This window comes from Trichosurus vulpecula, chromosome 9 (assembly GCF_011100635.1).
Source record: "Trichosurus vulpecula isolate mTriVul1 chromosome 9, mTriVul1.pri, whole genome shotgun sequence".
Taxonomy (NCBI): Eukaryota; Metazoa; Chordata; class Mammalia; order Diprotodontia; family Phalangeridae; genus Trichosurus; species Trichosurus vulpecula.
In genome coordinates this window covers 38226484-38254158 of record NC_050581.1, presented here as the reverse complement: position 1 = coordinate 38254158, position 27675 = coordinate 38226484, and the positions used below count along the sequence as shown (strand labels likewise).

General features: G+C 38.8%; 1 protein-coding gene across 4 annotated transcripts in view; it reads right to left on the bottom strand.

Annotated features, from left to right (window-relative positions):
- Positions 1 to 27675, bottom strand: part of DMRT1 (doublesex and mab-3 related transcription factor 1) — a 144736-nt gene that overhangs the window by 102808 nt on the left and 14253 nt on the right. Inside the window, exon 3 of one of the 4 annotated variants that reach the window (XM_036738742.1) lies at positions 15823 to 15831. The exons of the other annotated variants lie outside the window; for them this stretch is intronic. Coding sequence (XP_036594637.1) covers positions 15823 to 15831 — 9 coding nt within the window. The remainder of the gene's footprint in view (positions 1 to 15822; positions 15832 to 27675) is intronic. 4 annotated transcript variants of the gene reach the window in all.

The window sequence follows — 27675 nt, the reverse complement described above, 5'->3', positions numbered from 1 at the left end:
AAAGCTGCCAGTAAATTGTCTAACAGGTATAGCATGATTTATTATGGGTACGCTATGGGAGCATACAATACATAATTTAGTCAGGACGATGCCAAATCACCTACCCCCTTCCTGGGCCCAGCCCACCACTGGAAGGCCAGCCCTCAGGCCACCACCAGCAGCAGCCACTACCTCAGGGAGCTGGAGACTTTCTCCCTTACCCCAGTCCACCAATGAGAAACGGAAGACAGACCAGTACCACCTTCTACAATTGCACTGAGGGAGTCTTAAACCTTTCCCATCCCCAAACCAACCCTCACTGCCCACTACCCAGCTCCTGCTAATTATAGGATGCCCAATGTCAGTTGGATGCTGATGCTCACTTTTACTGGAGATATCCCAAAGCCTCTCTGATCCTTGAATGCATTATCCTCTGGGAAGGGGAACATCTATCAGCCCAACAAGCTTATTGTAAATTACCCTGCAACTTTCCCTGTCAGGACCTAAGTACTACCTGGCCTTTCCAGGCGTCATGAACTGGGCATGAGCATCAGCCTTCCTCTATGTGTTGTCTTCATCAATCAGAGTATGAATGGCTTGAGGTCAGGGAATGTCTTGATTTTTATGTTGAAAAACCCAGCGTTTGGAACATAGTAAACAATTAAAAAATGCATTTCCATTCCACTTCCAGAATTATCTATTTCACCCGTTGAGGCCCACCCTTAAGGTAAAAGGAAAATAAAACATAATTAACTTTCAATTAAGTCAGAGAGACACTATCAAGTATCTGTATCCCTTTCCTTTCCTCCTTCCTTTCCTTTGTCTTTTAGTTATGTCCCTACCTACCAGCACTTCTACCAAACGAGGGAGGGAGTGGTAACAGAGAGGAGATAAAATTCTAATCATAAAGCCAACATATATTAAGAAGACTAAAAAATACCTACCTTTGGGGGGGCAAGGAAGTTTGAAATTAAAAGCTAAATATACTTATTTTTATTATTCATGGACTTAAATCATATATAATAGCATTTATATATGTATAGATACACATATAACTAAGCATTTATAATATATATTTATACACAAGTTTCATATATGTATTTTTTTACAAGTTATAGGTATGTATACATGCATACACATGCTTTACAATTATCTCATTCTATCCACACAACAACCTTTAGTGGTCAGTCTTATTATCATCCCCATTTTACAGATGAGAAAACTGAGGCAGACAGGTCCACAAACCTAGCTCGTGTCTGAGACAACAGTTGGATCTCCACTCAGGTCTTCTTTCTGACTGCAGGCACAGTGTTGTATCCACCGCACCCCTAGATACCTCTCTGTATCCCCAGGGTAAGAAGGGGAAAAACTGCATTCGGCTTATTTGGACTTCTGCTTTGCATCAAGGATGGTTATTTAGGATCTTGGTTTTAGAGCCAGAGGAGGATTCAGAAGTCATTGAACCTAACCATCTCATTTTACAGACGACCTTGAACAAACCACAACCTCTGGGAAACTCAGTTTCATTACCTGTAAAACGAGAGAACGAGCCCGCCAAGTCCCCTTCTGTGTATGATCTTCTCATCCTCCCTAAGAGACTCCCTTTGACTACTGGACACGCTGCTAGATCACTCTTTCTTGAAGAAAAGAAACCTATTCCTTGGACTCCTAGTTTGCCCCCAATGGCAACAGGGGTTGTTCTATGAGGAATTGTTAACGCCAGCCATCATTTCCTCAGTGGAAGAAAAAGACAAAGTGATAAATAAAACACTGACTGGAGAGTGGTCTTCTGTCTCTGAAGGAAGCAAGAGGAGGCCCTCAGAGCAAGTCGAGTGGCCAGCGCCTTGACAAAGTCTCAGGGAGAGATAAAACATTAATTAAGCTGAGGGCTTACAATACAGCTGGTACTGGGCTGCTCAGGAATACAATTACAAGCAAGACAGTAGCTATCTTCAATGAATTCATATTTTAATAGCAGCAGACTATGGCTAAAGGGGGGCTGGAGCAGGTAGCAGGGAGGAAGGAAACTGGGTTGGGAGCCCTTCCTAAAAAGATGTTCCTAAGTAGGGGAGTAACCAATAAGAAGAGGGCCCAGGGCAGAGGTTTCTGGGGATCAAGGTAAGAGAGGAGTTTGCTAGAATCACAGCTAAAACAGAAGCAAAAGTTTCAGCGTAATGGGAACCAGACTAAATGTTCTAATAATAGTATTATAACAACCTGAAATAAGAGGCTTTAGTTTTAAGCTTTAGAACATTTTTAAAAAATCTCTAGCACTGAATACTTTATGATTTTATCACGGATTGGACAAGGAAACAGAAAAGGATCAAGTCAACAAGGGCTCAGAAGCAAAGAATGAGTCTAGATGAGATAAAGAGAAATGCTGATAGCCTCCACTTCTAATAAGAAGCAAAATCAGGAGCTAGGGAGTTCTACAGTGGTGTTTCAGACAGGCAAGAGGAGCTGTAATTAGAGCGGCAGTTAAGGACGGATGGAGGTAGCACAAGTCAGTTGCTCCTTGAGACTATGTTTCCCAAAAGACCTTCCTGGAAAAACTAAGAAACACAAGAATTTTTCAAACCTTTGGAAAACACAGTATTTTTATGATTTATATTTAAATGTAGCTCTGTTCCTTTCCATATTAATTTGAGTATGGTCTAATTTTTTCACTGGAGGTATTTCACTTATAGCACTCTTCCCCCAGACTATGCCCCCAATCTGGTACCAATAAATTCGGTGTAGGAGGACACTTCCCACCAGTTCCAAAGTACCCTATGGATTTTCCCTCCTAAAACTATAATCCATGAGCCCTCACCAGTGGGTTTACCATTAACAGAAAGCTAGTACATATATTTCACTCCAAGCAAATGCATTTACTAAAATAGAACACTAAGAACGAAAGCTATTAAGCATTCCCTTCATAAATCTTAAGTATATGCTTCCACAAATACATAGAGTCCATACACCTATGAATAAACTAGTAGCGAGGTGCACATGTAAGAAATATATGGCCAAGGTTGTTTGGGCCTCCAGTAATGTGGGCCTTCCGTGCCCTTCCTATCCACGTGAAGTCCTTCCTTACACTGTTCCCCACTGAGTGCACTATCTCTGCTGGGTGGGTTGCTAAGCTGAAGCTCCCAGAGACCACTCCTCTTTGTCACTCAACGCAATGGCTAAGGTGAGTTCCCTACCTTGAAATGTTGCCTCAATTTGTCCATGTCTGGCTCTGGTCTCTGTTAGATGTATCTCAAATATGACTTCTTTTGGGCCAAGTATCTCCACCAGGAAATACCACGGCTAATGGGGGTTAGGAAGTTCCCATCGCAGAGTAATTCCCTCTCAGGGGCTAGTTTCTTTCTCACCTGACTGTAAGAGCTGGTGAGCTTAGCTTTTTAAGAGCCGTGAGGGTCGTGGAGAATCATTCAGCAAACCTCTGCCCATTCCAGTTCAATGGGGGAAAAATTTACTTGAAGTGCCAATGAAGGGATGACAGGGTGTAGCTACATCAATAAAGATAGTTTAGTATTTTCTTATCTATCCCTCATTTTCTGGGGTTATTTCCTGTGCTTCCTAGGCTAGGAGTGTGTCAAAACTTTCTCTCTCCCCTCTATGTTCTCTCTCCAGGTAAACATTTGCTGACTATGGAAAAATCAAAAGGAGTGCTTTGAGGTATCCATGGTCTCTAATTCTGGTTAGCTCTCTAATGACCTGGGAAGGCTTAACAAAGATGACACTCTCTACCACACTACCTCTCTTGTCAAGAGTCCTATTGCTACTTGGACCCACATTAATAACGAAGCTGCTTCTTTATTACTTCCTGAAAATGGCCTGAATGGCAATAAACTGGGCAACCCTAGGAACACAGGGTTACGCCAACAGGCTGCCCCCCCCCCCCACCTTGCTGCTTTCCATTTAAAATAAAGTAAGGACTGCCACTTGGCTCCATTTCCAGAGCTATCAGTCACACTGGTTCCAATTTTATCTAGCTTTATACTCTTCTCTCCTTCACTACAAACTATATTTAGTCGAGGCACAGATAATAACTGAAGTATTTTTAAACAGTTTCTTATAATGTGTCAAGTGCTGCTAAGATTCAAATGGCTATATTTAATCATTACTAGACAGGATGCTGTTTTTCAGAAACTCTTGCGCTCTAATAATATGCAATCCTGGAATAACTCTTGCCTGAAGATGGCTTAGGTGCAGCAATAACCTGCCAAAGGCTGGATAAAACACTTAACTTCTATCTCTTTGCTTCGCTCTGATCCCAGGCCACCAATAACCACAGTCAGTCATCTTGCAAACCCATGGCACTGACTGTAAAGGGGGAATCAGAGGTGAAAGGAAGAAAGGCTCAGTCCAAATCCATTAGTCACCATTACTGAGGGGGAAAACCTGAAAACCTATGTCTATGAGTTAGGAGCATCATATGGTTGTTTATGTGTCTATGTCTGTGTGGAAGATTTCCTGATCCTCCCAACCGCTAGTCATCCCCCCCAAAAAAATAATTACCTTAAATTTACTTTGTCTATTGTACATACATTCACATTTGTACATGTCTCCCCTAATAGAATGTAAGATCCTTGAGGGAAGAGATTGATTTTTGTCTTTGTATTCTTAGTGTAAAAAATCTTATGTTCAGTTGTTTCTTAGTGTTGTCTGACTCTGTGTGACTCCATTCTTGACAAAGATACTGGAGTGGTGTGCCTCTTCCTTCTCCAGCTGATTTTACAGATGAGGAAACTGAGGTAAACAGGGTTAAGTGACTTACCCAAGGTCTCACAGTAAGTATCTGAGGCCAGATTTGAACTCAGGAAGAGGAGTCTTCCTGACTCCAGACCCGATGCTCTATCCACTGCACCACCTACCTAACCAATAATCCTAAATGCCTTATTAAAAAAACATAATTCAAGGTTGACTGCTTGATTGATAATGAGTAACTGTAGCACATCATTTGAACCATAGGAGGCTGGGAAGGAGGCACAATGGATGACAGAGCCAAGATCCAAGCATCTTCACGGGCTAAAGAATTGAGCTGAATCTAGTAAGACGAAATTCAATACGGATAAAAGTAAAGCCTTACCCTTGACCAAAAGAAAAAGTCAACTTCATAAGTACAAGATGGAGGAGGGGGCAGGGGGACGTGGTTTGGGAGCAGTTGTTTTAAAACCTCAGGGTTTAGCGAACAGCAAATTCAATATGATTCAGAAGTGAGATGCGGCTGCCGCCCAAAACGGCTAATGCAATCATAGGCTGCATTGAGAGAGGCACGGTTCTCAAGAATAGGGAGGTGATAGTCCCTCTGTACTCTGTCCTTGTCAGACCTCATCTGGAACGTCATGTTCAGTTCTGGATGAAATAATTTAAATAGGCATTGATAAGCCAGGCAGTTTTCCAGAGGAGGGCAATCAGGATGGTAGAGGGCCTTTGGTCAATATCATTTAAAGATTGGTTGAAGGAAGCAGGATGTGGTCAGTCTTGCAGAGGGAGCAGGATATAAGAGATATCTTCAAATATCTGAAGGTCCATCATGTGGAGAAGGGATAGGGTTTGATAAGGGCCACAAAGGATGGAACCAAGATCAATGGTTTGGAATTTGCAATAGTGAAAATGTAGGCTTGTAATTTAAAAAAAAAAAACAACTTTCTAATAATCAGAGTTGTCCCTGCATGTCAAGGGCTACCTCAAGAGATGAGTTCCCCCTCTTTAGAGTTTTTCAGGAAGAGGCTGCACGACCCTTGGTCAGCAACGTTATTCCTTCCTCATAGGGATTTGTTTTGTGTATGGGTTGAACTAGATGATCACTAGAGATCCTTTCCAATTCTCAAATTCTACGATTCTCTATTTCTGTGACACATTGCTTCTATCTAAATCTTCAATCCTAGACAACACAGCTTTGGACAACCAACTTTGTTAATTAATCACCAAGTCCAGGGGCCTTAAGCGCTCATCAGAATACCTGATGCAACCCTCAACCCAAATAATTATTACTTAGGAACAGGCATGTATTGTTAACTGCCATTTCTGAAAGACAAGAAAATATAAAGGTAACTATAGCCAGGAAACCGATTACAACTAGCTTTTTCTCATCTAACAATTTGCTTTACTGAGCCACAGGAGAACCAAGTCCCTTTAAAATTAACCTTATTCTCCTATACTCTATCTGCACTACAAAGTGAGCACTAATATCAATCTCAGCTCAGTATTCCTCAAAACAGATCTCCCGGCACCTTAGAAAAATCTGCTGGTCCAGTACATCTTGTAACTTACAAGGAGGTCAGCAGTATCATGCTAATTCTATAAAAAATTACACAGTTGTAAGCCTAATATAAGCCCTATCTTCAGGAAAAAGTTTGCCAAGTCTGTGGGCAGTGGCTGGCATGATCCACAAATACGTCAAATGCCAGCTTCACGAATGTTTCTCAAGGCTTATCCTGTTGCAAAAACAATACTGATTTGAATTATCATGGGGAAAAAGACTTAGCCAAAAAAAAAAAAGAAAGAAAAAACCCAAGGAGGCGAGAGTTATTATCTGAGCTCAAAAACATAAGCATACTCCTGCTAAGATACAAGTTGTAAATTTAGTGATTTGAGTTTTAAAACTATCAAAACAGCGATTAAAACAGAACTACAAAACAAAAAGAAATAAGGATTTGAAAACCTTAACCATCTTAAGACACTGTGGGCATCAAATTTCTTTTTTATATTACATTTTATAGACAAGAATATACCAAAAAAAAAAGCATAGAGACAGACTTAGAGTCTAAGACTCCCTCAAATTTTTTTCATAAATATAAGGGAATAAGATTTCATTGGCATATGGAGCACCCTGTATCAAGCAACTTATAGCATGATGAGAGGTGAAAAACAGGCTTTTTAGGGTTGGAGGAAGCTTTAGTAAGTCAATTTGTCTCTGATTTGGGGCAAGATGAACCATCCAAGACAGATGAGAATCTGACTTACACTTAAAGGTCACCAGAATCTACAGGCTTAACTGAATGATAAACTTAGATTGCCAGGACAACCTAGAGTGTAAGTGAAGGGGAGGAGGGAGAGAGGGGGAGAGAGAGAGAAAGAGAGAGAGAGAAAGAGAGAGAGAGAGAGAGAGAGATAGCAAGCTTGGGGGGGGGCATGGTAACTTAAATTCTTTATTAAATCTGTTTCCCTTAAATATAGCTTCAGGGAAAAGACAAGGGTACTGGTCACCAGAATATTAAGTTAAGCATCATTCTTCAATCCTCCTCCCTAATTTTTTCCCCCTACAGGCTAAACAAACAGTACTTTTCCCCAATAACTGAATCACCTTGGAGAAGAATTCAAGGTTTTGTTTATTCATAGGTATAGATTTAGATTTAGAGCTGAGAAGTTCCCCAGAAGTTATTAATACAACCATTTTACACATGAATAAATTAAGGCTCCAAAGATGTGTTTTCAAGATCACAGAAGTCACTCAGAGCCAAGATACAGACCCACATTTTTTGATCCCAGACCCAGTATTTTCTCTACAGCAACAATAATTGCTAATATTTATACAGCATTTTAAACTTTACTAAGCACTTTACAAATCTCATTACTTCATTTTATCCTCACAACCCTGGGGGGGTAGGTGAGATACAGATACAGAGATACACACACGTATGTATGTATGTATGCATGTATGTATGCATGTATGTGTGTGTGTGTATACACGCATATACATATACACATAATATCCCCATTTCACAAATGAAGGAAGCGAGGCAGGTGGAAATTAACTGACTTGCCCAGAATCACTCAGCTAGCAAGTGTCAGAGGCTGAGTTTGAACTCAGGTCTTTCCAACTATCCTCATTCTACAAATGCAGAAAGTAAGGCAAACAGTGTTTAAGTGATTTGCACAGAGCCCCTCGGCTAGTAAGTGCCTGAGGCTGTGTTTGAACTCAGCTATTACCAACTATCCTTATTTTATACATGGAGAAAGTGGGGCACACAAAGGTTAAGTGACTTGTCCAGAGTCACTCAGCTAGTAAACGTGTCCAAGGCTTGATTTGAACTCAGGTCTTTTCAACTCAGGGTTTAGGGCTCCATTCACAGTACCAATCAAATGTGTTCTCCTTTTTTAGTTGCTTAGCTGCTAAACTGTGATCTGTTCTGTTTTCACTCAGCTTTTAATATCTGATATTGCAAAGACATTTATCAACAGTTTCCTATGTCTACCAAATCTACATTTTTTTTTCTGTTTCACTTGTTAGGTTTGCTATTCCACGTTTTTCCTTCACAATAAATTATTTTAAGGATAATAGTTTTATATTCTTTCCATTATGAGGGCCTGGGTTCAAAGAAAACTGTATAAATAGTAGACTTTCAACAGGAAGTCCACTCGGAAATCACTACAGAGACACATAACTGATTTAGGAGTTTAAGGGACTATGTATCAAGTTATGATACTAGTGACTAAGAAGGCAGTCTTGGTTCTAAAAAGACCAAAAGAAGTAGCAATAAATTTGGATCTACAACAACAAAAAAGAAAGCAAGGAAGGAAAAGAAAGGAACAAAAAGCTCTATCAGTGGCTTCTTTTCAGAACACAGGGACCAAGAAACTGAAAACAATCATCCACAGAAGCAACAATGTTCTGGCGAGAGGATTTGAGAGCTGTCGAGATTCGAAACAGTGAAAATGTTATTAAAGATGCTTTTGCGTAGGGGGATCCACCAAAAAAAGTAATCAAGTAGAAGGAAGAGAAATGTATTTCTACACAATGTGCAAGTACCATAATTTTTGTAACTGTTCATCAAAAAGAGATTGGACTTCGTGCTCACTTATGATTTCTCTCTAATAAAGGTAGGATGGACCATTTTAACATCATACTCACATATGCATATGTTCACTGGAAGTTCTGTTAGAAACTCCCATGTATGTGTGTGTGTATGTGTGTGTATGTGAGTGCACGCTCACGTGCATTAAACAAACCCAAAAGAATGTGGAGTCTTAGATTATTACAAGCCAAAATAAAGATGTTACAGGATTTACATTAAAAGCTAAAGCAAACCAGATGGATAGACAAGGCAAAAAAAAATGATATTCAACGGTGGGACAGGGAATATGATAATTTAAGAAAAATCTGGAAAACAGTATGAAGAAACAGACTATTAAGGTCTGAGGGAACTAAAGGAGTAAAAATAAGAAGAGAAACAGAGTCAACATAGATTAAATATAGAAGGTTTTAAGCCAATTATAAGAGATCAAAGAGAACATGAGATGGGAGGAGTAGATTTGCAAGTAACTGGGATAGGAGACCTTGGGGAGAAATATGACCAGGATAAAATCATTATAGCTTACACTAAAAATAATACAGGGAGTGAGCTTATAGTAGGAATTCACAAGGGACCACTCAAAAGGGAACAGCAACATGGTCACAGAAATCAAAAATATTTTTTAAAAGCTCATGCGACTTTGGGAGGGAATGCGAATCTAATACATCAGAACCAAGTATTTAATAGTCCTAATCACTCAATACTTCCGCATTAAGAAAATAAAACGCATAAATGAAAACCTCCAGCACCCACAGCTTGCTTCCTAGGCTACTATTTCTTCACGAGCAAGCTACACTATGCATTGTTACACAGTAAACAGGCAAGAGCTCTAAATGACTAGCTTAAGCTCATTCTTCACTACGTTTTATATTTCTAAGTTTGTCCCTCCCAGGGAAAAATGTGACATGGCTATTTCTGTAACATTAATTTCTCTCTCATAGCTACCTCACAAGGGAAACCTTCCCCAGATTCTCATGAGACTGTACCGGATTATTGAAGGAAGGACTATAATTGGTTTTTACACATGATGCTAATAAAGAGATGACCACATTACAATTTTGGGGAATGAATTGGAAAAATTTAACAGCCTCAGTTTGTAGTCCTTTAGAAAGTATTCAACATTAGGAAGACTAATTCAAATCTTGCCTTCAACACTACTAACTGTGTGACCCTGGGCAAGTCACTTAACCTCTAGGGCCTCAGTTTCCTCATCTGTAAAATGAGCTGGAGAATAAAATGGCAAAGGTACTGGAGTGATTTGCCAAAAAACAAAAGAACCCAGAAGAGGTCAGGAAGAGTCAGATATAACTGAAATGACCGAACAAAAAAAATTACCATAAGGATTTAGTATTCCATAAAACTCAACACTAGAAATGGTAGTATGGGATTTTCAGCTGTATGGGATACCAACATCCAAAATACATAGTACTACGACAGCCCTCATTTCTCCAGAAATAAAGTTCTGGCCAAACTGAATGCTTCTCAACAACACAGTTCCTTGCACACAGTAGGTACTTAATAAATGTTAAATGAATTGACTCGTGGACTAGTCCAGTTAAGTTCAGTCTCATCTCCAGAAAATTACCCACGAGTGACTAAAGTTTTTAGACCACAGTAACTCACGACACTGTCTACTAAATATGTTTGGAAATTGTCATAAGCATCAGTAGAGTCGTTTTTCAGTTGTGTCCAACTCATGACCCCTTTAGGAATTTAGGAGCAAGGGTCAGCTAAGCTGTACATCCCTATGGACGTAGCTAGAAGTAACTGTATTCTTCCTTAAATCTCTCGTGCTGCTCTGCTCTGCTCAACCTCTCCTACTCCCTTAATCCTATCTTACCCTGAATTAGAGAAAGAATGTAAACTCCTTGAGGGCAGGGAAGAGGCTATTTTATTTGTCTTTGAATCCTCAGATAATGAAGAACAGAAGGTAGCATTTACACAGCACTTTAATGATAATATTAGCATCTACCTCACAGGATTGTTGTTAGCAGATGGGTTAATAATAAAGTAATAATAAATTATATAAAGTAATAATAAAATTTATAAAATCTTATTTTCCAGATGAAGAAACTGAGGCAGGGAGGCTGTACCTTGCCCAGAGTCACAAAGCTAGAGCATAACTGAGGTAGGATTTGCCATTGTGCATTTGGTATTCAGAGCCCTTCAAAACCCAGCACTTCCCCTTTCATCTTTCCCATCTTCTTTCATCTTATATTCCCCTTCCCACCAAACAGTCTTTGATCCAACATCACCAGACTCCTTGCTGTTCGCACAAGACGACGACACTCCATCTCTTGACTCCGGGCATTTGGGCATTTTCTCTGGCTGTCCCCCTCCCCCTTGCCTGAAAAGGTCTCCCTCCTCATCGCTGCCTTCTGGCTTCCCTGGCGTTCTTCAGAAATCCCACTTTCTACAATAAACCTTTCCCAATTTCTCTGAAGATGAATGCCTCCCCTCTGTTGATGTTTGGTCTTGTATAAAGCTTATTTGTACATAGTTATCTGCACACTGTCTTGCCCATTTATTTGTGAGGGCAGGAACGGTCATTTGCTTTTCTTTGTACTCCTAGCATTTAGCACAGTGCTTGGCACTTATTAAATGATTTAAACTTAATTTTTTTTTTAAAAAAAAGGTCCTTCTGACTGCAATTCCACCTCTCTAAACTACCTCAAAGGCTAGCACAGGTGCCTGGCACATGGCACCATTCCATTGCGCCACTTAAAACTACCTCCAAGGTGGCTGGCACTTATAAGTGCTTACTGATTGTTTCTGGTCATTTATGTATGTGTCTCATCTCCACCTTTTTATATAGATAGCAAAGGGACCTAGAACAACACCTTGTTTGCTGAATTCAGTTGAATTGAGTTGGCAAGGAGGCAGAAGTATCACCCATCAAGGTAGGGTTTCGGGGTACTATGTATAGAGTGACTTACTACAAAGTGAGACGTCACCTCTCTGAAAATATACTGCCTTCTAGAACCTCCCATGAAAGAGATGTAAGTAATCACTCTCTCTTATACTCTGGAGACTCCTTTCACAAATTATCTCTGCAACAAGGAAGGCTTGGGAAACAAAACGTGTTCATGAAGTAAGCAAAGGACAAGGGCAGATCATGCCTACTTTCTCATTTGTACTCTACGGGGAGAGGGGGGACAGAAACTGCTCCCAGCTCCTCCAGGGCCCTGTTATGGGAGCAGCATTCCAGGCCAGTCCTTTACAACAGACCATCTAACCTGCTCTCACCAGCAGAGCCAAGGGGAGAACGGCACATCCTCACCTAACTGTCCTCCTCAGCCACAGGGTTTTGTTGTGGGTTTTAGAGATTTGGTGTGGTTTTTTTCCCTTCAGTTCTGACCAATTTTTTTCCTACTTTCAGATGTGAGCTTTGTTCCTGTCGAGCTGAGCTCCATCCCTGTAAATAATCCCTCCCTCCACCTTCTATTACCTCTCAAATATTTACAGAGACTTTATTTTCCTTTTCTCCAAGACATTCATCATTTTTGTTGCTGTTCTTTTCAATTGTTTCTAGTTTATCTATGTTTTTTGAGGAGACAGGGTGGAGAAAGAGCAGGAATGCTCAGGGATGAAAAGAGTCTATCCAAATCCTTTAGTATCTAAACAAACAACAGATCCTCCATTCAAAAATAAGAAGCTGGACTGTTTTTGAAGAATATCTGTTTTGTGGGTCTTTCACACTTTAACCCAACCTCTTACTTATCTCCCCTGAAAACACAAAAGAACCAAAGGAGGCTAGAGATGGAGTTCAATTCAACTCATTTTAACAAATATTATATGCCTGCTGTATAGAGAGGAAACAGTCTCTGCCCTCAAGGAGCATAAAAGAGACATGTGCATAAATAAATAAAATGTACAAAGAGAATAAAGATGGAAGAGAGCACTATCAGTGGACAATTTTTTTTTAAACTCTGGGGGCAGCTAGGTGGCTCAGTGAGCACTGGGCCTGGAATCAGGGGGACCCGGGTCCAAATCCGACCTCAGACACTTGACACATTTACTAGCTGGGTGACGCTAGGCAAGTGATTTAACCCCAATTGCTCTGCCTTCCCCCCTCAAAAAAATAATTTAAAAAAATCTGACTGCAGCAAGTCATGAATTACCCTGTGCTATAGCAACAGGAGACCTGGATTTCGAATGGGGGAAGTCTACACTCTCCCAGTCTTACCTATTTATATGTAGTACATACAAGCTAGTACAGCTGTCTAGGAGACCAGAAGTAAAGGAAGGCTTAGGTATTTTGTGTTAAAAATTACTAGCATTTATAAAGTACTTTCAGGTTCACAAAGTATTTTACAGATATTATCTCATTTGATTGTCACACAACAATCCTGGGTCACAGATGTTACTATTAGTACTGTTTTTATAATTAAGGAAACTGAGTCAGGCAGAGGTTAAAATAAATCTCCAAAGGTCACACCTCTGGTAAATGGCTGAGGCCAAATTTGAACCCAGGTCTATCCTGACACCACATTCAGTGTTCTATCTCCTATACTACCTAACTACCTCTAAAAATGAATATAATAACAGATTTTTTTTTACCACTTCACAAGATCACGAATTTTAAATGCTATGTAAAAGTTATCATGTATTTTTGTGCAACTGTACTCCAACAAGCAAGTGTATGCAAGGTTTAAAGAGAAAGAATGCATACTCAATACAGAACCCAAATAGAAAAAGGATTGCAAATAGCTCTGAGGGGCACTGAGGATGTCCCTGTTTCTACTGACATCACACGATTTCATTAAGCCTCAGAATTCCATAGGGTCTCCTCTGTAAGATTCATGACCATTCAAAATATATTGGCTTAACAATACACAGGGAAAAAATGAAAAAAATTACTTTCCTAGACTATCACATGCAGTTTTATAGGCAACCCATCACATTAGTATACTAGTACTTATACTTTGGACGGATGCTGCAGATGGAAAATCAGCTACCTAGAATTAAATAAACAGAAGGAAGAGAGAAGACCATATTGCATTTAAGAAACTGAACAGTCAGCCCCAAATGCTCCACATAAAACAAAACTCATCTTTTTAAAGCCAGTATTCTCCCAGTTATCTCAGACAGCTATAAATTAGAGCATGCCGCTGAAGAATCTCAACGTAACTAGTGAACCCCCAAGGACCGGAAAGACACACACGTGACAGGGGTCATTGGACTGCAGCCTGTTACCAACGATGACGTCAGTTTAAGGAATAGAACAAAAAGATTTCAAGGAAATTTATGATTGTAAAAGGAGGTGGATCCAAAGGGAACAAGAGAGAGCTTGAGTGTTGCGATGGTAACTACCACATGTTCACAACAATCTGGAGAGAGATCTCCAGTACACTGGATGGCTCTTGGTTGTAGGCTTCAGGGGAGATCATGAAAAAAAAAACTGTCCAGAGAATCATGACATCCGTGGTGATCGGCTCCTCTAGAAAAAGTGCCCACCATCAATGAGAAGTATCAAAATACAACTAGTATGCAAAACCATTAGTATAAAAAATACTACGATTACTAGTAAGATATGGAGGACCGCAATCTTTATCAGTGGAGGAAGTACCCACAGTGATGAAGCAATAGGTATTTGGAAGCCCCAATAGTACATTATCTGACGCTTCTACATGTTTTTAACCCATTCCTTACTCAGGAAGAGCAAAAAGCACAGGTCCAAGCATCAAAAGAAACCAGAGAATGAAAATGTAAAACTTCTGATAAAAATTAAAAATACGAAGCCTTCATATTCTGCTGTATTTACTCCTATAATTGTATGCTTCAATGACCGTATCAGGTATAACACTCTCTGACCTTATGCCACATTATGACTTTAAGACACATTGTGTGGTGTTTGTTCAACAAGAACCTTAAGCCGAAAATATTTTTTAGTGGCAAAAGTTCTAGCTTTTTAAAATTGGCAGCAAGGGTGTAGTGGATGGATGGCAGGCCTCATAACTGAGACCATCTGAGTTCAACTTTTGACACAGGCCAAACGTGTGACCCTGGACAAGTCCCCTATCCATACTCTCAGTGCTCTAGGTAACCCTCTAAGACAGGAGTTCTTAGATCTTTTTTGTTTCATAGACCCCTTTGATGATCTCTTCTCAGAATGTTTTTAAAGGTAATACTGTTATTAAAACAGTTTTTAAGTTCATGGTTCCCAGAGATTAAGAACCCTAATTTACGAATACATCAATTAAAAATTATTTATTACGCAAAAGACACAAGAGAAGCAAAAAAACAGTCTCTGTTCTCAAGGACCTCATGGTAAAATAGGGGAGGAAACACGCAAACAACTACATACAAACAGGATAAAGACAGGAAAATTGGAGATGATCAACAGAAGGAAGGCATTAGCATTAATGAGAATTTGGAAAGAATTCTTGCAGGTGAGATTTTATCCAGGACTTGAAGGAAGCCAAGGAGTCAAGGAGATAAGATTTTAGGAAGAAGAGCATTCCTGACATGGGGGACAAATACTGAAAATGTATTGTCTGAGGAGTGTTTTACGCAAAGAACAACAAGGAAGGTGAGTCAATGGATGGCAAAATATGCAAGAAATGGGGTCGGGTGTGGGAGTATGGAATATGGTATGAGAAGACTGAAATGGTAAAAGCAGACCAAGCTAATAAAGGACTTTGAATGCCAAAGAGAGGATTTTATGCTTGATCCTGGAGGCGACAGAATTTATAAATATATAGAATTTATATCCCCTACAGGGTGGGGAACCTGCAGCCTTGAGGCCACACGTGGCCCTCTAGGGCCTCAAGTACGGCCCTTTGATTGTCTCCAAACTTCACAGAACAAATTCCCTTAATAAAAGGATCTGTTTTGTAAAACTTGGACTGAGTCAGAAGGCAGCACCCAAGGACCTAGAAGGTCACACGTGGCCTCCAGGCCACAGGTTCTCCACCCAGTCCAGAATTTATTAGAGATGGGAGGGGTAGAAGGAGAGAGTGATAAACACAGTTCTGTACTTTAGGAAGATCAATGTGACAGGGTAAGTTAACAGAGAAGATGCCAAGCTACACTGGCTGAGTAAGGCCCTGACCAGGAGCTCCTTGTATAAACAAAACCACTGGACAGTTCACTGTTCTTTGTACTGTATCATGGTCCATATATACCATTCATGTAAATAGTAAAGGCACGGTGGCTTCAGAGAATGCCTTGGAAGGAACACAAGAGCTCAAATCCTACCTCAAAAATTTTAACTGGCACTATGTGACTCTGGACGAGTCATGATGTCTTTCAGCCTCTATTCCTTCATCTATAAAATGTAGATAATAATAGAACCTCCCTCACAAGACTGTTGTGAGGGTCAAATACGACAAAAATTAAGAGGAGCATTTTGCAAACTATAAACTACTATGTAAATGCTAACCAGTGGGGTGGGTGGGGGGGGGTGGGAGTGATGGTGGTCCTAACAGTAATAATGGCTGCATACCACAGTGAATAGACCTGGCCTTGCTCCATGCAGCCTGTGTGACCCTGGCCAGGTCATTTAACATTGGTGCCCCAGTCAACTGACTCAAAGATATAAGGTGCAAGGCAAGTATGAATTTGCATTGGCAGGAGCAATCCTCTAGGTGGGAGAGATCAGATTCTAGTCACCTCAACACAGATAGGGTATTGTCATTTATATAAATATGTACACAGGACACAGAAAAATATATGATGTGCAAGAGGACTTATTTTCAACTACTGAATTTTTTTCAATTTCCATTCTAGAGGGAGCGAAATCCTGCAATCCTTCCCTAAAAGTGAATTTGCCACAAACTGCTTGGTTAGTGAAAGGACATGGAAAGTCAGGATTCCCTCTCAGACAAGTTACTAAACAAAAGAATGAAAAATATCCTCTTTGCTTCCTCGCTTCCTTTCTTCTCCTCAGTTAGACTTGCAGTCAAGAGATCAAACTGTCGCAGTAACAAGGGACCACAAGGAAAGTTTCAGACACCACAGCGAGGCCCACCCAGATGCTGATGAGAATTCTGAACTACTCTGTCTGAATCCCGCTCACCGGGTAAGAGCCTGGGGTAATACTCATCGTGAACTCCTGGATTTCTTTATTCATGAGTCTGGGTGAGGATAAAGTGGACACCTCTTCCCCCTCTTTCCTTTTATTATCAGTCTTGAGTGTGGAGTCTTGGGGTTGGAGGTTCCCTACCTGTATAGAACATCCAGGGGAAAATCAGAAGAACTAGAACAAGATAGTCTCTTTATCTTCCTTTTAATTTTATACTTTGTCTAATAAATTATATGGTCATGTACTGAATATCTAAATCTAAAGATGCTTTAGGATGTGGCCTGAGAGAGGAAATGCTGCTAAGGGGTGGGGGCAACAACTCTTCTATAACAGCTCTTATATTTTAATATTTGATTAATGTGCCATCTCATCTCTTAAAATAAACTAGAACCTGGCCAGCAGCATTTGTTTGGGGTTTTTTTTTAAGCCATTTCTGGGATGAGCATAAAAGCTAAACAGCAAAAAAGAGCAAGGCTCCTGCCATAAGTCCATATAAATCTGTTCAAATCTTCAATCTGTTCAAAAAAGGTGTGGGGGGTGGACCATCCACCGGGTCAGAACCCAAAGAGATCAGGGAACAGTAGACTGAGTAGAACACCATCTGGTGGCTAACTAAGATATTGCATCCTGAGCTAATCCAAACCTCTTGGCTGGAAAATTAATCCAAGGATGGCTGTCCATGGAGAACAGTGGCAACACAGAGTCAATGTCATGTAAATTCTGTGCTTCACATAAACACTATTGATCATTAGACTATAGACAACAGATGGAACAAAATGAGAAGCAAGTTGTATTAGTACAGAAATCAGTGTTGGAAATTGTCTATTAGTGTATACACATAACTTGCTAGGCTATATTTAAGAACCTTTATCTCCAACAAATATTCAGAGAAACATACCTAGTACAACATCAGATAAATCAGTATGTATCTTCATACAAAAACATATTGGTTACTTATAACTGCCTTAGAAGTTTATTATTTTCTCAAGATTATTCATTCTAGATTACACGGAACTGTGTTTTGCAGGACTACACATGCAAATCTATGTCAAATTGCTTGCCTTTTCAATGGGGGGAGGGGAAGAAGGGAGAGAATTGGGAATTCAAAATTTGTAAGAATATTAAAATTTTTTTACATATAATTGGGAAAAATACATATTAAGATTATTCATTCAAAGAGATTATTCATTTTAACTATATAGTAAGAAAAATTGTGACTCTCCTCTCCCCATCTATGCTCATAAGACAGATTTAATATAAAAATAATTTTATTTGTTGGCATCAATTAATGCCCTTGGCTTTCTAAATAAATAGCACTTGACGAACCAAATATATTTTATAAACTGAGAAGTAAAAGAAATCTCCTATCTCATTGTGACATATAGATTATCATTAATTCTTGCCTCTGACCAAAAAAAAAAAATTCAGCTAAAAATGAGATGGCAACAGAAACCACTGAAGGAACTATTCTAATTCAATGACTCAACTAACAGCATCACTTGTGCTTTTAACATGGATTACGGCATTAAATTCCTTTTCCTGGTTTTCCCTTTCATTATCAAGTCAGCCTCAGACACCGTCACAAACAGAATGTAAGAAAAAGAGAAACAAACATAAGGAGGCAAAACGATGATAAAGATCTGAAGGAGAGGAAGGGTGGCAACAATTTTAAAAAAGTTGTCTTAAGTGGGTTTAAAGACAGTGACACCTTTAAGGAATTTGAGCTATCAGGAGGGGGTTAGTTGCCTATGAGGGTCCTAGATGGTCAACAAGATGGGTACAGAGATTTCTGGGGTAGAGGTAGTAACATATTTGTAGATAGGCCAACTAGTAAAATTTCAGACAGGGCAATGAGCTTCAAAAAAAAAACCTAATAGATACTTGGGGTAAGTTTGACTGTTCCCCCCCCAAAAAGTGACGAAAATGGGCTGGTCACATGGTGAGAGCAAAGTATAACCAATGGAGGAAGGGAAGAAAGAAGGGAGGGAGGAATGGAAGGGGAAGAAGGAAAGAAGGAAGGGAGGAAGAAAGGGAGAGAGGGATGAAGAGAGGAAGGAGAGGAGGAAAAGAGAAAGGAAGAAAAGGAGAGAAGGGAGGAAGGAAAGGAGGAAGGGGAAGAAGGAAAGGAGGAAGGGGAAGAAGGAAAGGAGGGAGAGAGAAAAAAAGGAGAGAGGAAGGAAAAGTGGGAAAGGAGAAAGAAAAGGAGGGGAGAAGAGAGGAAGAAACGGTAGGAGGGAATTAGGAAGGAGGGGAGGGCAGAGAGAAGGGTAGAAGGGAGAAAAGAAGGAACGAAGGAAGGAAAAAAGGAAGGCCTCCGAACCCTGGACATATCACCTGAGACAAATATATGGGAGGACCTGGACAAGTCGGGTTATCCGGCATGGATAGGTTGTAATCTGCAATGATGGAGAGAACAGTCACCTTGATATGGTCATAAATTCATTTGAGCAATTGAGCAAAAAGGTACTTATATTCAGTAAAATGGATTTTCAATAATACATGTGCTATTCAAAGCAAGTTTTTAAGTTGTCCTTTTTAAACTGACATCATGTGGCACCAAAGTCCATTTTCACTACTCCCAGTTTTTTCTCTTAATTGCACAAAAGATTAACAATAAACTACTTTTTTTTAAAGTTAAAAAGAAAAAATGGTACAGCCAATTTTCTATGACCACCCTCACTCTTTTTGAAGAAATGCCTGTCACAGGAGGTCTGAAAAATTGCCTCAGGCGTTCTCAGGCTCTCTAATATTTTTGGCCTGTCAATAATATGGTTACAACGAAGAAAGCCCGTCTCTGGCTCCCTACATGATTTGTGTGACTCCTTCAAACACTATTCCTCTTTCATTGCAAAACGCATGTGATGATGAAGTATAAGCGAAAAAAAGCCCTGCTACACCTCCAGTTACACATTTGCAATAAGGAAAAATCTACAAAGTCCCAAGCTTGAATTGTACTTCTCTCACAAACAAGTAAGTCTCTAGCACAGGCCTGCACAACCTGCGGCCCACAGTCCACTTACAGCCCACAGGCCAGTTGTGGCATGCCAAAAAGTTTCCTCTATATACAAAGGACCTCTTCCTCTACATTTTCCAAGGGCCAGCTGAAATCCTTTGGTGTGCCACAAGTGGCCCATCCTAAGCAGCCCTAGGATCACAGTCTGCGCAGGCCTGATCTAGCCTATTTCAGGAGGAGATCCACCAACACTTCACTTCTTCACTCATGGATCACCTCACCCTCCAGACTTCCTCTTCTACTCACCATCAGCCTTTCCCCCGAGACTCTACTTTCCTGACTGGCGAATCCCAACCCAGAACACTATTTCAGAGGAAGTCCCTTCTGGCATGCTTCACCTCACTCACAGCTTGGCTTATTCTGCCAATTTTTCCTTTCTCCTCCTCTTTCCTCTTTCTCCTAGAAAACAGCCCCTCTGCAGTGGGGATACCCTTCCCACTCCTTTCAGCTCTCCTTTATGTATTATTTTCCTTTATTAGAATGTAAGATCCTCGAGGGCAGAGAGGGTCTTGCTCATATTTGTATCCCTAGCTCTTGGCACAGTAAGCCCTTAATAAATGTCCATCAATTCTTCCTTCCTTTTCTATCCACCTCAGTCTAAGAAAATTTAGTTGAAGTTTTTGTTCCAAAATGTTTCCCTAAATTTAACAGGTATTACAATCATCATGTCTCATATCGTTGGGTTTTCTGTTTTGACTGGGGGTCAAGGAAGGAGTCCAAACATGGTGTGGCAAACACTGTCCAAAGATACAATCAACCTCCAACTTAAAGTCTAAAGACAGTTGTCTCCAAACATTTGTGATCATATACCCTCAAAATATGCATATTTACTTATAAATTATATACATGATTGTTGTACATCACCTATATCATTTACAAGAAAAATATGTGTAATGCTTAGATGAGATCTTAAAAGGATGAGATAAATATGAAATAAATACATTTTAAATCATTTTTACTTTATTGGTAAAAAAATTTTCCCATCAAAAATGTTATTAATGATTTTTAGTGACCACAATGTTTCTGAATATATGTCATTATTTTTTAAAATCTTAGTTTCACATACCTTTGTTGAAATTCAGCTAGTAAATTTCTATCTTCCCTGTTGTCAATCATTCTTACAAATTAAGCAGATGGTATTACATTTATATGTGTTTGTATAAATATATATACATAAAAATTTAAGTGTATATTATATATGGATAAAATGTGTAAGAGAGAGACAGAGAGCGATAGAGAGACAGAAAGACAGAGACAGAGACAGGAGAGACAAGTGAAAATGGGCCTAAGTCCCACAGAAACTCTTCATTTGGAAGACTTTTAGACAGGCTGGAAAAAATCTGTTTCCAAAGTTTTTTTTAAGGATTAGAGTTTTTACAGGTGACACATAGCGTTTTTAGTAACAAAAGTTTAGTTTTAAAAATCTTGCTTAACCATAATGGCTTTATACTATCAATAGCTAATATCTAAAGACATAATACACACTTAAGGGTTCATGGTTGATGATGGGAGATATAAATCTCTATTTCAAATAATCTTGATCATTTCTAATTTGGGGCCAACTTCTTGTAAGATGTTGTGTATCATTACCAATCTTCTTAAAATGTAGCTGATGAAAAGACTATACTGTAAAGTGCCATTTAAAGTTCCCTTAATTTGCAGAAGCCTAGAAAGCAGCCCAGCATTAGAATCCTCTCCAAATCAGACCTCCCAAGCCCCAGTGCTTACTTTTACTAGTTGGCCAAAAGGAAAGTTCAAATAAGGCATTTCTAGAGGTACTTGGAATTAGGCAGAGGTAACCTGAAAAATGTTTAACAATCAGCTCTCCCCTACAAAAAAAGTACACAAAACATACTTGTTTCAACTGCATTATTAACATTTTCTCCATTGCTTTCTTAAGTGTAGACAGTCGACAAAACAATAAATCAAGTCCTGATTTGTACCATTTGTCCATTTCTTAGGTGTAAATGGTCATATTGAAAATTTAACAATCAGATTTCCAGTTGGGTCAAGCTGGCTTTAGTACTGGCTCTAGCCTCTGACTGAAGGTCACATGCCACACAAGTTGCCCATCTTTCATTTCAGAGATGAATTATTATATGTGACGCCAAAATGGTACTCCAGCTATTCCTCGCGCCCATTTCTCTGCCATCTTGAAGGCTATCCTTATTATGCCAGAAATTTAAAGGGCATGGGCCCACAGATGAGATGACATGGCAACCGGGAAGGAAAACAACCATGGAGAAGATAAGAGGAAGGAAGGAAGGAAGGAAGAACTAGACTTCATGATTTGGGACTCAGAGTAATTTCTACCACGCAGCAGTACTTCAGCCTAATACTACTTCCCTCACAAACTGAAGAGCAGGGCACAAACAAGAGACTGAAAAGAGGAGATGATGGAGCAAGATCCATAATGATAATAACATAGAAAGTGGCTAGAACAGGAAGCTGAAACCTACTTCTCTGAAGCTCTGACTCTATGAAGAAGAAAAAAGATCAAAGCAGGAATAAATCCAAGAAAGCAGAAAATAAAACTCTGGAATAAATAGGAAGGAAAAGAATGAAGAGAATCAAACAAAGAAAACTTCTTAGGAAAATATGCAAGAGAAAATAAAACTAAAGGCCCTAAGAAGTTGTAGAAATTTTGAATTAATCTCATAATTGAGAGGGGACAGAGAATGGACCAAAAAAGGGAAGAAACGCGACAAAATAAATTTTAAAAATTAACAACTTAAGTTTAAAAGTAGGGGAATAAGAAAGGGGCAATGGGGGAGACAGAGGGCAAGAGAGCCAGTGTGAACAGAGCTGCAGTTTAAGCAAAGGAATTTAAGCAAAACTAATCTCAGTGACAAAAAGTAATGACAAAAGAAGGAAATAGGAATACCACTACTAGGTCTGTATCCCAAAGAGATCCAAAAAAAAGGGGGGGGGGGAGACCTATTTGTACAAAAGTAATACAATGATCCAAGGCAATTCCAAAGGACTCATGATGAAAAATGTTATCCATATCCAGAGAAAGAACTGAAGGAGTCTGAATACAGAGAAAAGTATACTGGTTTTCATTTTTGTGTAAGTGGGTGTGGGTGTGAGTGTGAGGGTGTGGAGATGTTTTTTTCTCTCTGTGGTTTTTTTCCATCACATAACCAATATGGAAATGTTTTGCATGATTGCACCTGTATACCCTATATCAAATTGCTTGCTGTCTCAGGAAGGAGAAAAGTGAGAGGGAGGGGAAGAATTTGGAATTAAAATTTCTCTTTAAAACCAAATGTTAAAAATTGATAAATCAAGGAAAACATAAACTTAACTCTCATACATTTAAATGAGAATATACCAAACATTCCAAGAAAATGAGAGAGGCAAATGGGTACAAAAACAAAATTCTTTAAAATCTGTTCTTTACAAGAGATAAGAATAAGGGCAGCCGCTAGGTGGCGCAATGAGTAGAGCGCCCGCCCTTGAGTCAGGAGGACCTGAGTTCAAATCCGACCTCAGACACTTGACACACTTACTAGCTGTGTGACCTTGGGCAAGTCACTTAACCCCAATTGCCCTGCCTTCCCCCTCAAAAAAAGAAATAAAAATAAAAGGCAAAATCACAAATAGAATGAAAATAAGAAGTAGGCACAAAATTTATTCTTCATCAGATAAATCCTAAAGAGCTAGGAGTTGTAATAATATTACTAGACAAAGCAAAATAAAAGATCACAATGCTGAAAGATTATCAAGGAAATTATACTGCATTTAAAGGAACCACAAACACTGAACCAATATCAATGTTAAACATATTTGTACTAATGTGTTCATAAAGGAAGAGTTAACCAATCTGCAAAGACACAGATATTAACACAATAATAGTAAGAGATTATTTAATTTTCCTCTCTCAGAGCTAGACAAACCAAACAGTAAGATGAACAAAAGGGATACTATAGATCTGAACTAATGGAAAATATAGAAATAAAAGATACATATCTGATTAGAAACAGTAAAGAATATATATTACATATTAAAGACGATAATCGCAGCTAGGTGGGGCAGTGGAGCACTGGACCTGGAGCCAAAAAGACTTGAGTTCAAACCCAGCCTCTGACACGTACCAGTTGTATGACCCTGGACAAGTCACTTAACATCTCAGTTTCCTCATCTTTAAAATGGGGATGATAACAGCACCTACTCACAAGCCTGTTGTGAAGACCAAATGAGATAAGATTTATAAAGCCCTTTAAAAACCTTAAAGTGCTATATAAAAGCTAGCTATTATTATTACTAACAATATACATGTTTACCAGAATTGCATGTTACCTCAACAAAAATAAAACACATATTAAAGTACAAAGAAATGGTAAATAAATTTAACAAAGAATATTAAATCCATCCTTTACAGACCAGAATACAACAAAAATACTAATTAATTCAGAGAGTACAAGAAAAACTGAAAGATCTAAATGTAGATTTAAAGAAATCCTAGAGAGTCAAAGAATGAACAATTAACAGCTATATGAAAGCCATATAAAAATAATGAAACATACTAAAATTTCTGAAACATAGCTCAAGCATTCCTCAAAGGAAAAATTATAAGTAACTCTAAAAACATACACTACTAGAAAAAAGAGAGGATTAGTTAACTGAATATCAAAATTAGGAAATTAAAAAATGAACAAACAAATCCAAAATAAACACGAAGAAGAAATCTTGAAAATAGGCAAATTGAAAATTGAAAGACGATGAGGAACAAAAGTAAGAGCTAGTACTTTGAAAATACTAAAAAAAAAAAAAGTTGACAAACCGATTTTTTTTAAAAAAAGTAAAGGAAAATCAAATCAACAAAATAAAAATTTAATAGTATGAAAAGCACAATAAAGTAGAAATAAAAAAGACTGATAGAACCAATTATATATATTTAAATGCCAACAAAACTGAGAATTCAAAAGAGGATTATGTACAAAAATCTAAACTATCCAATTTAACAGAAAATTCTCTCTACAAAATCTTAAATAATATAATCTCCAAGAAGAAAGAGGAAATTAAAGTAGCTATAAAGAAATTACTAAAGGGCTAAGGAGGAAAAAAGTCGTTGATTCATATGGATTTACAAGAAAATTCTATAAAACTTTTCAAGTAAACATTTATGCTATATATATTCTCCAAAATTGAGAGAGAATTCTACTGAACAAATATAGCCCTAATGCCAGGAAAATATAAAGCAAAGAAAGAGAATTATAAACTACTATCATTAAATGAATATTCAAAAATTTTACATAAAATCCTGGCTAAAGGACTCCAGGCTATAGCAAATTACAAGTCATACCAAAATTCTGGCTAAAAGACTAAAATAAATTCTCCAAATTATGCCAAAATCACTTCTTATGATCAAGCTAGACTTACATCAGGGATGTTCAGAAATTCTTAAGGAGTCACCAAAGAAATTAATAGCAAGACAATTAACTGATTCAGATTTAATTTTATACTAATCAAAGGACCAACAAGTCCTTACAGAGTTCTGACAAAAATGACCAAATTCAACGGGACGAATAATGTATTTAGAATATCAAGAGATGTGATGGGGGGGAGTAGAAATAAAAGATAAAGAGCTTCTAGACTCGAACTAAAGCAATAATCGTTTAAACCAGTGTTATCAATCTCAAATAGAAATGGGGGCCACTAAAATGTACATAAAAATCCCTGTCACCTCATACTGACTTAGTAAACCACATATTAACATTATCTATATTCTATTGTATTTTCATTTATTTTGTTAAATCTTTCCCAAATACATTTTAATCTGGTTCAGACAGCACTCAAAGTGACACTTGAAGGGCAAGTGTTTAACACCTCTAATTTAAACTATTTGGTACTGGTTAAAAAAATTGAAAAAGAAATTTTATGTTTTAAAAATTATCAAGTAGAACCGGGTAAACAAGGAAAAATTTTAAAAAACTGAACTCAATAACTCAACAGTCAATAAACTCAAACATATAAATTACCTAAAAAAGGCCTTATTTTCCAGTCTTGGAGACCATATAAACCAACACCTTACCCCACCTACACAAAATGTTGTCACATCATAAACTCAAAAGGCTCTATGATGGGATTATTAAAGATCTTATCATAAAAAATTAGGAGAGAACTAGATCAGCTACCTTTCATATCTATGGCTACAGGGTGAATTCTTAACTAAGCAAGAGATAAAGACAAAAGTTACCCATAAAATTTCATTAAAAATAAACGCTTACTGTCTAATTGATTGAATGATCCGATGAAAAAGCACAGTAATAGAAGTAAAACGAGAACCCCCCCCCCCACAAACACTCCCACCACCTCACTCTCCCTCGAAACAGCACACAAACATAGATACAGACTGTGGCATGCACACAGAGACATACATTCCAGTGGGAAACCCAAGGGGAAAAGCACACAAATAGGAAACATGGTGCCAGGGTACCAAGGTGGAAGGAGAGATCACAGTATCTCCTGTGAAAGAATCCAGACGACTCTTTGTTTCTTGCTGTCCATCATTTCCTTGTTCCAGTTAATCTTCACCTATCTATCTTTATGGCTACCTGACATCTGGGGGAGGAGGTTGGGGCTGGCAAGTCTCTCCCCAACAGAAAACTCAGTTCACAGCCCAATGGGTGATGCTGTGATGAGTAAGCCTTTTTTCTTGGCAAAGGAAAGCTACAGATCTTTTAGCCAATGGCTATAAAACCACTTACCTGAAGCCAGCATACCTCAAAAACTGTACCTTCATAGAGCATGACCATAAGGAGCTAAGCCACTCAAGGTCTAAGCTCTCCGGAACTATGCAGCCTCTTCTTCATCCTTTGGTTTTCTGCCCTGCCCCAAAACTCCTATCACATTCCTGCCTTTTCTGCCTGTTGCTCTGAGAGCAAGAATGAAACATAAGCAAGGCTACAACTACCTCTAAAAGGATGTGAATGCCCTTTCTATCATTCTACTTACCAACCCTATGACATCCCAGGTTAAAACTCTTTCCTGACCACCACCCCCTAAAGGCTGTCTCTCCCTGTTAGAATGTGAGCTCCTTGAGAGCAAGGACCACTTCGCTTTTATATTTGTATCCCCAACACCTGTCACAGAGTAAATGGCACAGAGTAAATGCCTATTTTTTCACAAACTTAATAGATGTTCAGGCTAAGATCACATCTCTCGTCTCTTTTCCACTGCTTCCTCTGACTTCCTCAATTCAGTTCTCCTCCGAAGTGTGGTCAGAAATCATTTTAATTTTTGCTATTTATCATATTCCCTTGTACGTGGCAAGCTGAGTTAGCTTCCAGTTTCAATACCAGGAATTAGTTTTTGTACTAGCTGACCTCCATGCCATGAACTCCCTCTTTTCTTAAGCCACTTGTACATGTTCTTCCCCCCATAGTACCTTATATTTATTCTCTATGGTCTGTTTTCCCATAGATACATATATGAACTTGTCTTGCCAATTAGGATGCAGGCTCCCCAGGAGCAGATTATTTTAGTCTTTGTACCTTTACTCCCATCCCCTTGCAGTAATACTCTCTTAATATCTTGTATACACCTACTTATTTACCAGTTGTCTCCCCTATTAGAACATGAGCTTTCTGAGAGCAGGGATGGTTTTTGCAAGAGTCTGTTTGGTAGAAAAGTACACGTACGTACACACGTACACACACACGCACACACACATACACACACCCTTACGTCTCTAGTCTTCTGAACTGTTGACCAGTATTTGAGAAAGGTAGGAAAGAAACCTAATCAAAGACATCAGGTCTCTAATAAAGGAAGTAACAGTAAGTGCTAGGTGTTTAATAGATGTTCATTATCTTCACTTGATTAGATTAGCAAACTGCCCGAACATAGTAGGCCCTCAATAA